The sequence below is a fragment of the Cryptomeria japonica genome, chromosome 1, assembly GCF_030272615.1.
Source record: "Cryptomeria japonica chromosome 1, Sugi_1.0, whole genome shotgun sequence".
Taxonomy (NCBI): domain Eukaryota; kingdom Viridiplantae; phylum Streptophyta; class Pinopsida; order Cupressales; family Cupressaceae; genus Cryptomeria; species Cryptomeria japonica.
Window position 1 is genome coordinate 584,427,693 of NC_081405.1, and position 14,365 is coordinate 584,442,057.

At 36.7% G+C, this 14,365-nt stretch overlaps 1 protein-coding gene across 6 annotated transcripts in view; it reads right to left on the minus strand.

Moving 5' to 3' along the window:
* The window catches only part of LOC131027992 (cytochrome c oxidase assembly protein COX15), a 98,484-nt gene extending 84,793 nt beyond the window's left edge, over positions 1-13,691 (minus strand). For 2 of the 6 annotated variants that reach the window (XM_057958116.2, XM_057958113.2), the window contains exons 1-2: positions 13,241-13,691; positions 12,965-13,024 (exon numbers count right to left, since the gene is read on the minus strand). In XM_057958116.2, coding sequence (XP_057814099.2) covers positions 12,965-13,024; positions 13,241-13,411 — 231 coding nt within the window. In that variant the 5' untranslated portion in view covers positions 13,412-13,691. Of the gene's footprint in view, positions 1-11,961; positions 12,061-12,163; positions 12,211-12,358; positions 12,490-12,625; positions 12,750-12,964; positions 13,025-13,240 lie in introns of all 6 variants that reach the window. The other 4 variants (XM_057958131.2, XM_057958122.2, XM_057958105.2 and 1 more) reach the window with 4 other exon arrangements.
* Between the last annotated feature and the right edge of the window lie 674 nt (positions 13,692-14,365).

A 14,365-nucleotide genomic window follows, 5' to 3' on the forward strand; every position in this document is an offset into this window, starting at 1 on the left:
ATGGCCATTGAAAATAGACTTGCCACCAACGGGTTCAAATTGAAACCCTACCACAAGAAGCGCGCAGGGGACCTGAGAGGCCGGAAGGACACCAAAGAGTCCGGAGGGGAACCCGATAGGATGGAAGGGGACTTGAGAGGCCGAGCAGGCGACTCGAGACGCACAGGACCAAAGCGGGAGACTCTCAGCTGAGGCAAACCGAGAAAGGGCGATCCCAGAGGCACGAAACCCGAGCCGAATCTGGACACTTTAAAAAAACGTACAATCGTACGGGTCCGTACGATAGTTGACCGTACTGTAAAAAAAAAATTTTAAAAAAGAAAAGAAAACCACGGTGGAATCACCGTACGGTGGAACCACCGTGCGGTGGCAACACCGACGGTGGGACAACCGACGGTGGACCACCGTGCGGTGGATACCGCCGCCGCCGCAAGGAATAAAGGCGCCACGGACATAAAGTCACCGCACAAACAAACACAGTCGTACGATGGAGGGGTGTTGACGGCACGGGCAAGTGGTTGTACGATTGGAGGTGTCAGTGTTGTTGTTGACCGTACGGGGAGGTTGTATGATCGGGGTGCCATCGGGGACAAAGTTATTCACCCGAGAGGGCAAACACCACTGAGCTATTGGCCCCCCTTGGACCAGTCCATCGTCGATCTGGGTGTGGCTTGTTTTCAACACCAACACCCCCCCTTAAGCCACACCTCTCGTGTGCTTGGGGCTCCTAGCCTGGACCTGGCTCTGATACCATGTTAAGTTTATTCAAATTTTGTGATCAAGAGGATAGAAGAGATGAAGATATAATCTGAAATTAAATTTAAACTGTTGTAGTGTTAATGGAAGGATGCACAACACTTATCGATTGCTGTATTGTTTTCCTCCTCATCATATGAATGTTATATATATGTGAATGAGAGGGTACGTAGGGAAGAGATATGTCTTCCCATGTGGGAAGACACATCTCTTCCCTACGTACCACTCATGATAGCACAGCACTTTAACAAACACTAAGATCATCGCTTGCTTGACTGATCGTAAGGAATGCGATTTGCCATGAATCGCTTAATCACAGCCTTCGTTAACATGAAATGGTGTGATCGGTGGCAAATATCATAATTCGAATTTGATTTTATTTATCATTTATTGTTAACGTATATACTAATAGTTTATCTATTATTATATATGTTAACATGTAATCAATTTATCATGCATCGTAATTATGAAATTGTACGACCGACGCTACAAGAATTAACAAGAGGCAGCAATAAGTCTGAGTTCATTGAAAAATTGCACCAAAATTCCCATGCTCTTGCAAATTACACTCAGCCTCTAGGCTCCACAAGATCACCATCATTATCAACTTCAAAACTCCAATATGGGTCCAAAACAGCAACATCCATTTGTTTTATTTTTCCTCAATCCTTGCCTTCAATTTTCTATTTTCCTTTCATCAGAGGGAGAGTTCAAAGTGGAGAAGGAAGAGGATACCAAACAGCAGGGTCTCTGAGGACAAATTTTCCATTGATAATTTGTTCTACATCTTGGATCGCCTTTTGTCCTAGGTGTGGAATTTCAATTAGTTTGTTATTATAGATTAGATTAAGTGTTGTTAGTTTAGTGTAGTAATTCCATTGCTCTCATTTTGCTGCACTCTGCAAATAAATTCAAATCTAGGATAGAGTAGTTTTAATTTGTTAGATTAAATTAGTCTTACTTATTGTAAGAATTACTTATAGAACAGCAATGTTATTCTTTCCAAATCAGCTCAAACAATCAAATAAGAACAGTAAACTGACTGATGTTTTGTCAAAGGAACAAATGAAGTTAACGAGCAAACAATCAAACAAAGTCAAGCGGCAAGCAACAAGTAGAATAAGCACTTTCTTTGTTAATTGATTTCATTTGTTTCTCATGTGTTTAATGTTCAAATTACACTAAATACAAGAAGGGAAAAGAAGTTTGTTTTGCTGATTTTAGCATTCAGATTTTTCTTCTTAACATAGGATAGTTTTTTTCTTTTACATGCAGGCAAACACATAAAAACAAGCAAATGCCCAAAAACATAGCTCATTTCAGTGGTGTTTATTATTAGATTCCATTTATTTTAGCAAACATATTTGAAAAAAACAAAAAGATAAGTCCATCTACATTATTATTCAACATTCATTTCAGCATCCAGATTAATTTCAAAAAGTCACCACAAACATCAAGACTTCACAAAAACAACAAAGAAAACATGAAAACCTTTCCATTTGAGCAAAGTGAGCTCCAAACCTAGTTTTAGACATTCACACATTCAACAATCAAACACCAACAAAAATGCACACAACTTGACATTCATCTACAAATTAAAGTTAACTGAAAATAGATAGGCCAAGGCTTCAAAGGAACTCCTTGTCATATTTACTCCTCCTTGATCATGCTTGGCATATCACATCTATGTGTCCAAGAGTTAGTGAGAATTGGGTGGAAATTACTTCGAGGGAGTTGAGAGCTAACTCACTAGCTCTCATAGTGACTAAAGAAGAACAAGCTCAAACTCTAGAACAAATTCAACATAAAAATGCCTTAATTCAAATAACCGAAATAGCCTGTTCAAGTGAAGTCTTCGAGCCAAAGGCTACCCATATAGATTCTTTCCTCAAATTTGTTCAACAAAACCTCAATGAACTCTACCTGGAAGTTAATGCCTCACAAAAAACAACAAATACCTGTACTAACATCACCACCCCTCTAGGAAGTATTTATAAGAATAGCTCCCTAATGAGGTCTAGCGTTACTTTAATAGTTATTTTAGATTGGGATCAATTTTTAGCCCTTTGTAATTTTTATTTTCCCTATTCCCACTTAGTTCCCTTAGAATCCTACATCTTAGAAATCTAGTGAGAAAGCTACATATATTAGTTAACCTGCAATCCACTAAGTCAAGAATCAATACAGAGCAATCATAGTGTCTATAGCATATCTATACTAGCTAACAAATAAATCATTGCAAAGTGAATCTATATATCTCTAAAATCAATAAACATACTCATCCATCATCCACATGTTGTAAATTGATGTATATCCATCGTGCATACATCATAAAACTAGAAGATAGAAAAAGAGAAATTACATATATGTTTATACATCTGCAAGCCAAACTCCAAATCATCCACATGCACAAGGAGAAAGCAATGCATATAAGGTTGGCCGTGACAAAATATAAGCCAATATAAAACAAAAAGAACCTAGACATGCATAGTAATCAATTCCTAAGTACAAGAGCTCCATCAAAGGAGACATCAAGAATCAGAAAAATGAATAAGCATCTACACATCTCAATACAAAATCTCCTCATGCATAGGGGCAAGTCAAAATCTATTGGAACAAAACAAAGCAAGTGACTGAACACCCAAGTCATCCTTGTGACCTTCATTGCTTGTGGATCCTACTCCTTTGCCTCTTCCCACTCTTTGTTGTCTCTAACCAAGCCGGATTCCTCTCTCTATGCTCATGTGTTTGAGGGTAGTCAAGTGTCCAAGCTCATGATTGGGAGTGTGTGCAATGAGGACTGACTCTTAATCCTATCGTCTCTTTCAAAACTCTCACCTCTATGCAAAGATTAATGTTCTCCCTCTATATGGCTAGGATCTCCTTGCTAGCATGGTGAGTAGGAGCAAACACTCCATCTGATGGCCTACAAACATAGGAAAATAAGCATCTACGAAGATGTTCATATCTCCTCCCTATAACATTGTAAGAAGTGTCCATCAATGAAGTGAGAATCATATCACGTCACTCCTCCACTATCCCTACATCACTAAAGCATAGAGAAAATCACAATGTAACTACCACATCAAGAGCATAATCAATAAGCATGCTAAGTATCATAAGCAAATGGAAATCATCACTAACGTAAAAGCACTCATGAGGATCCCTAACTATCAAGATGGATCACCCACTCTCATCTACTCCTTAGTCCACTAGGTGAAGACCTCTATCTATCAAGGGGAATCCTATTGTATAGGATTGTCTTGGTGAGCTATCCTTCTCTCCTCTATGCTCTTCCTCCCCCTATCGTGCAATGCTCTTCTTTGCCTTGTCACCGGAGGTATAATCCTCATTTTCCTCAGCTAAATCACCTCATATCGACCACTCATAATCGCCAACAAATGTGCCTAGTGAGGTGGTTGTCCTCTTTGAAGTGATTCCTATGGTGATGATTGTCCTCCTCTCCATGTCATCCTCACAATAAAAACACCTAGAGCAGTAGGATACCACCAAGTTGACCCCCTATTGTATCTTTGTGTACTCTTGAATTGACCTGTGATATGTAGCCACTAGGTGTAGCACTACAAGTGGGACTTATCCAAACTGTGGCAACACATGTCCCATGAATGGATCTCAACCATTCTTTGACTCTCATAATCGTCCAAGAATAACAAGCTCAAGCTCTAGAACAAATCTAACATGAAAGCACCTTACTACAAGAAAATTGAGATAGCCCATTTAAACAAGACCTTTGAGCTAGAGACTGATAACTCAATGATGAACTGATAGTACTAACCCGGTACTGAGAGGGGGAGGTGAATCAGTACAGACAAAAATATAGTCCTAAACCGGTCTGACAGCAGACACTTCAAATGACTGGCAAACAGTGACACCGGTTTGAAACAGAGTGCAACCGGTAAAGCTAAGACTGACTGAGACAAACATTAACCGGTTACTCACTTAGCTTTTCACTCAACACAAGACTACCTTACCTTTTCTCCCTTATGCATAAACAGGTAATCTACCATCAGATCATAATAACAGCTAGTTCAACATGTTTTATTGACAAGCATAAAACACAGAACCATTATATGCTTGACAGACAATAGCAAAGCATCACAAGATAAAAGCATCACACATGACACGCATATTTTTCACGTGGAAACCCAACTGGGAAAAACCACGGTGGGAATGAATACCCACAAGCTGTTTTTGAACTCTTTAGAAGTTCGCTCTGTTAGGAGCCTTGTCCGGTTAGAGACATTACAAAAGGTTCTGCTAGGAACCGATCCTGTTAGAGATCACCTGGTTAAGGGATTGCTACAACACCCGGTTAAGGGTTAAACCCTGTTAAAAGTTACCTCGTTAGAGGATTTCAAGAACTCAATAGCTAAAGGATTTTGAACTCAATAGCTTTGAATTACCCTGTTAAAGGATTTACAGCAAGTCGGTTAAGGCTACCCTGTTAAGGGATTTTCCAACTGTTGAGGTGGTTAGAGATCAACAGGTATTACAATGATCTGGTAACAGCACTCAATGCCAATGCAGATCCGCTTAAGCTCCTCTTCACCTTCTGCACTTACACTCTGCAGGTATCACTTCTCTTCTTTTGGTCTGGCAAGAATCACGTATCCCTTCTCTTGGATACACACACACAACTTTTGCCAACAACCTCAGAAAGAGACACAACATCGACCTTATAGGAAAATAGATAGGTCGGTTGCATAAACCCTAAACCCTAAACCTGTTAGGTTAAGGAATTCAAACGGTTCAATCCTGACCGTTGAGAACACTCCATTAATTGCAACAGTCTTGATCCAATCTCAAGATATTCTCCATCGTCCATTTTCACCGATTTCATGGCGGCTGATAACCCATCACACGTTATCACCGTTTTACAGACTTCGCACATTCTCGAGGTAGATAGGAACAATCTCCTTCATGTAAGATCCTCCACGCGCACAAGGCTGACGTGGCAACATGATCTGTTCTTCATTACAATGCTAACTCATCACACAATGTCACCGGTTGAGCCACGCAGGCTTGAAGCACTTAAACCGGAAACCCTGAAGTTGAGACTACCAACCGGTAGTCATACAACGCTTCCATGTGCCGGTTCCCATAACCATATGCCGGTTCACCTTGAACAAGCACACCGCTTCACTTTGGCACTAGTGCTGGTTCACAGTGTTCTACCAGTTCTCTCATATATGCCGGTTCTCACTTCTTCAGCATATTGACATCAATGACAACATACAATATCATTATGTCCACATACCGGTTCACATAATGCCAACAGAGACTACCACCTAGATGCTCTCCTCAAATTGCTCAACAAACTCCAAGAACTCAATGCCTCACAAACAACAAAAAATACCTATATTCCATCACCATCCCTAAACCAAATATCTCATCGTCCAAAGAGCACTCCTTCCTCATGAAGAGATTGGTCCATTTCATTCCCCGTCATTACACATATTGTTGCCTCACAAACAACAATAGTCTACCACATATTCAATCAACTTGAACAGTGCATGTGCCTAATGATTCATGCATAGTAGTGTCGAGTTAGGTTCAGCTAACACAAGTACAATTTGTTTCAAAATCACAATTGGGTTTAATTCACATATGCACTCATCCAAGGAACAACTTTTGTGCACAGATTTGTTTGGAATCATTCTTGAGCATACCTAAGGGCCTAAGGGATTCCAACTACAATGAGGCGATTCCAGCAATGGACAACAATTCCAATGCATTTTGCTTGACTTTTGATCATCCAAATCATGCCTTGAACCCCAAAAGCAATAGTTATTTTCAATTGCATTTTGTTTGACAAGTGATATGGGAGAATAAGCACTATGGTTTGTTTGACAAACAAACAATGCCATAATAAGATTCATGGTCACCAAAGTGAGAAAAGCCACAATAATCCCATGTCCCCATGTGGTTGCTTAAAATTCAAGCAATTGAAGTGTTCCCATGCAAATTTTTAATCATGGGAAAAGTATTATTTGGAATCTTTCCCTATTTTAATGGAGCAGCTATTGTTCAGGAATTGAAAATAAGCTATGAATAAAGAGGAGGGGCTGGAAATAGGCAACAACTACAAATTGCCAAAATACCACGTGGCTCCACAAAATTCTTCCATCTTTTTTAACATTTGCCTCTAACTTTTTTTCCTAAATTTTAACTGTACAAATTGTTATTAATACTATTCATAAAAATTTAAGATGACTATTTAAAAACGAGGAAAAAAATTAAACATTCATGAGGTCACCAGCTCCACAAATAATTCCTTAAAAAGTTGAACAGTTGCTGCTAGCCTAAATAACCTAAGCAGCTGCATGGGGACCTGCCCTAAAAGCACTAAGGATTACCTTTCATTTTGCAGCCCTTTTTGTAGTATGTATGCTCTACTTTTCACTATTGGCACAGACTTGGCTTTTGGGTAGCTTTTTTTGCATAAGTTGAATGAATCTTGTGTAACAATCCTTGGTCGATTCAAATTTAACTTAGCTTGTAGTAGTATCAATATCTTTAGTGGATTTAGAAGTCCAACTTCTAGATTCTTGCTTGCTTACGAACTAAAGGAGTAAGAGACTACTATCTGTTGAATTTGGGATTCTAGGTAAAACTGGGTTGTCATCGTCTAAAAACAGTTGGGTCTTAGTCATTCGGTCTCTACACTTCGACAAATTTTGAAATAAATCAAATGATTTTTCAAAATAAATGATGCATGTACATAGCCTACAAACTATTATAGTTAATTTATTAAACGACTTCCAATTTAAAAAAATTATCATTAGATAATTTAGCCTTTTAAGATATATATTTTTTGGTTATCAAGTTTCAATTTTTAGTTTTCATTTGCTTGGATTCTAGAATGTGTTGTCCAATGTTTGTTTTTAGAGTTTGTTGCCTTAGGGATCACAATGGCAGCTAGTTCTAACTTCATTAGCCAGCCCCATTTCAAAATTGCCCCAAGTTCAGCTTTGCAGAGGCATGTACAAATAGGATGCAATTCAATTTGATGGGACATATGTTTCAATATACAACTAATGTTGTCAAAGGTATACAGGCTCATACAATCCAGTGAAAGCTTGTTTGTGTACCATTTGTGGCATGAGAATCAAAGCTTGCCTATGGAGGAATATTATGCTTGTGCCAATTCATAAAATGGCTGAATAAGTCAAAGAGCAAGAGGAAGGAGATGTAGTAGTTCTCCACAGAACAAGGTGTCCTTTGAAAAGAGGAAGGGGATCATAGAGTCCCCTTGCTTCCCCATCTCATTGAAAAGAGGAAGGTGATCATAGAGTCCCCTTGCTTCCCCATCTCATACCATTGTCCCTGATGTTGTAGTAGAGAGCTGCCTGTTTTTGGCCATGAATGACGACAAGCCCACTAGTGTTAATTAAAGGTAGGGGCCATTATAAAGGGTATTTCAAAATGGTATTGATGAGATCATCGATTGAACCATGTAAGATGCCTCCACTCAAATGGTTTGTCCACCAATATTGGTCAATCACCTTATTGGCAATAGATGTTGAGAAAAGTAAATGATGCTCCAAAAAGGTACATAGGTGTAATGTTCCCTTTTGGGATCACCTTATACTTTGCCCTAAATTAATAAATCCAGAATGAAATAAGGGCAAAACATAGTTAGAGATATAATCTTCATTCTATTTTTTTGAAATCCGCAATGAGTTTAGACAACAATATAGATATAACTCATGAAATACATCCAATCCTGGGTTTGGGATATATATGTATATATATACACAACCAATATCAACAGTTCCATGGAGACTCAACCATAGCTAATCTTCACAAAGTTTCCCCACGGTCACCGTCACCTCCTAAATTCTTTGTGTTAGGTCCCGGAGACAACTGAGAGGGGGGGGTGAATCAGTTGTCAACTAGTTTTAAACCAAAAGATAACTTAACCACCTTAATGCTTAATACCAGTAAACCAGTTAAGTATGTCGGTATACAGTGTTAACAATTATTAGCTATACCGGTAAAGATTAATGCATGAAACATAAACACAAAGTCATCCACAACATATGACACCAATATTTGTACGTGGAAACCCTGTAAAGGGAAAAACCACGGTGGGAAACCTTACCCACAATCAAATGATACTACTGCAGATAGTAAGTGTACATAAATGGGGTCTACACATGCAGAAAGGCCAACAGCCTAGAGCTCATTGCTCAGTCACAAAATGGGAGTCACACTGACTACGGTTGGATGGTTAAATCCAATAAGAATGTACTGCACAAAATAGCATCTTCATATGCTGGATTCAGTATCGGTGTAATGCTGATATGCTTTCACAAAAACCTAACTTCACCTAAAAATGATGTCTTCGTGTATAGCTCTGCTTAATCTCGCATATACCTTCACACAATTCTTTTTTGCATTCCACATTCGATCTTACAATTAAAATCTTACATTTATACCATAACCTAAGACCAATTTTAGTAGGTTGGCTCTACAAGATATTTCAATAAAAACATTTTACAAACAATATAATGTCCAATGCAATAACCGATTGAAGATGTCGGCTTAATGCATTTACAACAATAATTAATCATTTCCTTAGCGTGCCATGCTGATCTGGAAAAGATAAACCTGTCGGTGTAACCCTAGGTAACCCTGGACCTATTTGCCGGTAAAAGCAAATATGCAAATATGAATATACCAATGAACAAAACTCCAGGACAAGATGTCTTCGACATTACCAAGTGTCTTCCACATAATTCCGAGTGCTGGTGATCATTATATCCTGCCGGTGAACCATATACCAGTAACTGTGCAATAGTTACTTGCTTGCCGGTGAATGCTTCTAGATCTCCAAAGTGCTAGTGTTTTAGTAGGTGTTGACATCAATGACAAAACCATACCAAAATACCAACACTTTAACATTGTGAGCTTTTCACATCCTCAACAAAAGAAGGTCAACAAACTTTCATATCAAAAAGAGAAGCAGAAATTTTTAATTAATGTATAGATTATAAGGAAAAGCCAAAGAAATAATTCTCTTTCATTGAGTAACCTCCTATGCTTCAGCCTTTAGTCACGTTGGTCCCCTTTGCTTTTGAATGAGAAAGAATGGGGGATAGGCTCCCATTTAGGAATTGATGCTAGTAGCTATAAATCAACCGTTATCGGATTTTTCTTATACAGATTATGAAGCAGATGAGGCATCCTATGGCTGGAAAGAAGTTAAACCAAGAAAGATGATAGTTAAAATTCAGCGAGGACATATCATGACTCAGTTATGGAGTAAGAGAGGCAAAATGTATTGTGCTTATCTCTTAGGTATGGATGGTTATTTTGTTCTGTTGTGGTAGCGTTTGTAATGTTTGTTGTTGGGCACAAACCCCTTATTTTGTTCTGTTGTGGTAGTGTTTGTAGTGTTGTGTTGGGCACAAGCCCCTTGCATAGATCCTCTAATAATTGTAATTAAAAAAATCAACAATATTATTGTTCTTTATGAAAACCCATGTGACATTGATTACTGATTCTATTATTTTAAAATTGAATAACGAATATTTATCATGACATTTAAGTTTGACTAATCGGTATCAAATTTGTGTATAGTACTTGTAATGCTTATGGTATTTTGTTTAGCCTATCCATCATATGTTGTGTCCTGAAATTAATTCCTATTTTTAGGCTGAAGATACATATATATTTATGATTTTTATATGTTTTTTGGTATGGACATACCCAGCCCAAAAAACATTTGTCATAACAGCATATCATACCCAAATACCTAATACTCATACCCAATTTCCATTCAGCAACATAGTATAATTTACTTAATTCATTTTTAGAATTGAATAAATCATTTAAGTGTGAAAAGACATATCTGGACCAAGAAAATGCAAAATGTATCTTATATTGTGATTGGTAGAAAAGGAGGAATGTTATCACGCAGACAATTTCATCTTGCATTGTAATAAACTAGCATACCTATCTTTGGAAAATCTATGTAATATATGCCGAGAGATATCATTATGGAGGCACCAGTTCTTATTGCATTTTTATTTATTTATATTATTCTTTTTTTATTTACTTTTTTTTACAAGAAGAGTTATTTTAACAATTATAAAAAAAAAATACTTAGAAATTATTATTGTGTAATTTGATGGATATAAAAAATTATACTTCATAAATTATTTTATTTTTGAATATCATTTTTAATATTTATCTTAAAAAATTAAATCACCAGTTATGTCATTGAATTGATATTTATATTTATATTTTACTTTTATGGAATGTCTATATCAAAATAAGAGTTATTTTTATAGCTACTATATTTACATAAAAGTAGTTGGATGATTTTAGTTTTCGTTTTTATTATTTTTGTATGTCAGTTCTTAAATAGTTTTTGTCAACACGCTCACATCTCACTCCTTGCTGCCACTGTAGTTATGCCTCTCGGAGTAATGAGTAGAAGAAAGATGTAATAAGATGTTAATAGATTTTTAGAGATAAGAAGCAGATTTTGGAAGTTGAGGGGGCTCTTCAAGAGCTGCTTGGTTTTTGAAGTTTCTGTCAAAAAAAAATATATTCGTTTTGCTCTTAGGACGATGCAAATTTGTTTGCAATATTAAATATTTGAATCAATGTCAATGAAAAGCAGTTTCTAGCATGCTGGAATCCAATGTTACACATGAATGGGTGCGATAATTTCTTTTAAACAGAATCTGATTTTCAGCTTGTCAAAAGGACTTTACTCAAGCTTTGGAAATCATTTTTGTTGCATGTCATGCTAACTCTCTCTTCAATATTTTGTGATGCTAGGATTTGAAAGGTGAATCTTGTATCGCCCAGACGTTGCTGAATTTGATCTATGAGAACTTTGTGTTTCTATGAGGCTTTAGTGTTCCATTCTGCCAATCATACACACGTTTCCATTACCATTTGAGAGGCTTTTGGATGTGCAATATGTTCCTTTTACCTAAAAGTTATTCAGGTAGATTCTCTACACATTTAGTTCACTTAGGTAATCTCTCTTTTCCACCCCTTTGTGCTTGTAATTAAAAATAGACAAATAATCCCTTTGTGCGTTGTAATTAAAAATACACAAATAACAGAAACTCCATAAAAAAGTTTCATGGAATAATCCACTTTTATTGAAAAAAAAAAAATACACAAATAACAGAAACTCCATAATATGAGAGAGCTTCCCACCTCAAGCACAGCGGTAAATCTAAAATCACCTTGTTGGTGATATTCTTGCATACTATTACTGAATTTGCTGCCGTCCGTTGGGTGAGTCCCATACATATTCTGTTAAGGATTGAGGCAACAAAAAATGGTAGCAGGTTATAAGCACCTCATTGTCAATTGCCATGAGAAGAAAATTCGGTAATCATCTTACAAGGAAACTTACGTTCTGATGGTTTTAATGTGTTAAAGCTGCTATTTATGTCTGGAAATCTGAAAGGGGGGAAAATTTCAAGCCCAAAGCCTTTAGAATTGTATCTCCTATCAATAATGCTCAAAATCTAATATAGTTCTTTACTATTTTCTAAAACAAATTGGAACGCAACTTAAGGCAGGCACTAGGTAAAATATAATTTTATACCAAGCCAAGGTTCCATTCTGACGGGCTCTCTTAGGTACCTTGTGGAAGCTATGGAAACAGCTGGATGTAGAGACTGCACTTCTAGAAATGCATGGCACTACTTCCAATCATGTGTATCACCATGAGAGCACCTGCAAGTAGAGAATAGCGATGACTATATGAAGCAACCAAGTGTGCAACCATGTTCTCTACAGGTTCTACCTAAATGTTTGCTCTCAGTTTTACCCCAAGGAAGAATGGTAATGGGAACACACGTAAGAACCTTACCCAGGTTCAGATCCCACTTGCAATGAGGTGGCACCCGATTCAAATGAACAATTTAGCAAGGTTGGGGAGTCCCCTTTTACCGAGGTTTACATATCTGAAGAGTATAGCCCCCAAAAAATGGGTCCTGCAGGGATTGCGCATATATATGAGTATAATACAGATACATAAATGACAAACACAAACATTAGGTCGATTATGCCAACAAATTTAACCTGCACTGCCGCAAAAGGCAATTCATTACCAGTCTAAGTTTGAATATAACATTTTAAAAAGACAAAGAGTATGAGCTTCAGAGGTTTCTGACAAAAAATATGAGTTTTACAGTTTATTGGCAAATACCTTCCTGTATATATTGTGGCAGAACCGATAGTACGTGGATTGAAGCCTTTCAGAAGTACCCTGCTCAACAACAAAAGGAAAAGAACATATGAAACTCAAACAGAGCAGTAATACATTAACAACATCCAGTTCAAAATTGTCTGATAATAGATCATATTTCGTTCTATAAAAACTAAATGATAAACTGAGTCAGATAGGCAGATGAATTCATGTTAATATTTCAAATCTCCTGTGCGTGCAATCTAAACAAAGAACGAAACAATGACAATGACTCACCTTCGAACGAGAAATTCTGTAGTGTGCAACGGATTCATTGCTGCGTTTGGTGCCATACTGTCTAACGAGTGATCTGTATTGATCCAACACATTACGATTCGTACCGTGACTACAGAGGTTTTGGGTTTTAGTTCTGTCAAGTAACAGATGCACTAATCTCCGCTGCCACATTGTTGTTGAGAATTCAAGCCTACGTTAACCAAGGATTTTTTATTTTATTTTTTTGGTGTTAGGCGGGGTTTAAGTGAAAAAGGGCAGCGTCTCCAATTTGTTTTTACCCTGCAACCAGACACGCAGAGTTCCGAATAAAATACCTTCTGCTAATTCAAGAAACTTTTATGCCAAGGAAGCTCCTGAGGGGAGCTACATTTCGAGAGTATTCAAAAGCCTACACGACCACGTCTCGGAAGTCCGTGGTGAAATTTTGGCCACCATGAATTAGGAGGTATTTCATAATTTCGTGCGGCTGTTGAGTTTATTTGGTTGTTGAGTTTAATTTGTTAGTAATTATTTTATTTTATTTTTAAATCAGATTGTGTGGTGTGTGGAGTTAGTAGTTTTATGATTATTTTTTTTTTAATTATTATTATTATTTATCATGTCAAAGGTATTTTCTATGTAAATTTAATCAGCAGATTTTCTTAATTTATAAATCATGAATTATATCAAAAAAAAAAGTTTAAATTGATATTAAAAACTATTAAAATTACTAGCACTTGTATCTCAATGAGGTGCAGTGGTTAAAATACTTTGGTAATATATTCAAGGAAGGGAAAAAATTGCATGAAAATGTAAATTGCTTTTCTTAAGACTAATTATGATGGGATGTGAGAAAAACCGAATATGAACAAATGAAACTTAATTTAAACAAGTATGTTATGATAAATTTTACAACATAAATTATTTTTTACAATGCGAGAAGATAATTAACTAAAAGGTTGATTGGATTGAGTCGTGCGTTAATGATATATTTTGTAACTGAATTTATAATACAAAATTATTTTACGACACATGAAAATCATTAATTTGAAAGATTAACAAATGTGTGACAATTTTTTCACCTCGATTATTTTATCTATATAAAAATAAAATAAAAAAATCTATGAAATTCAAGCAGAGAAATAG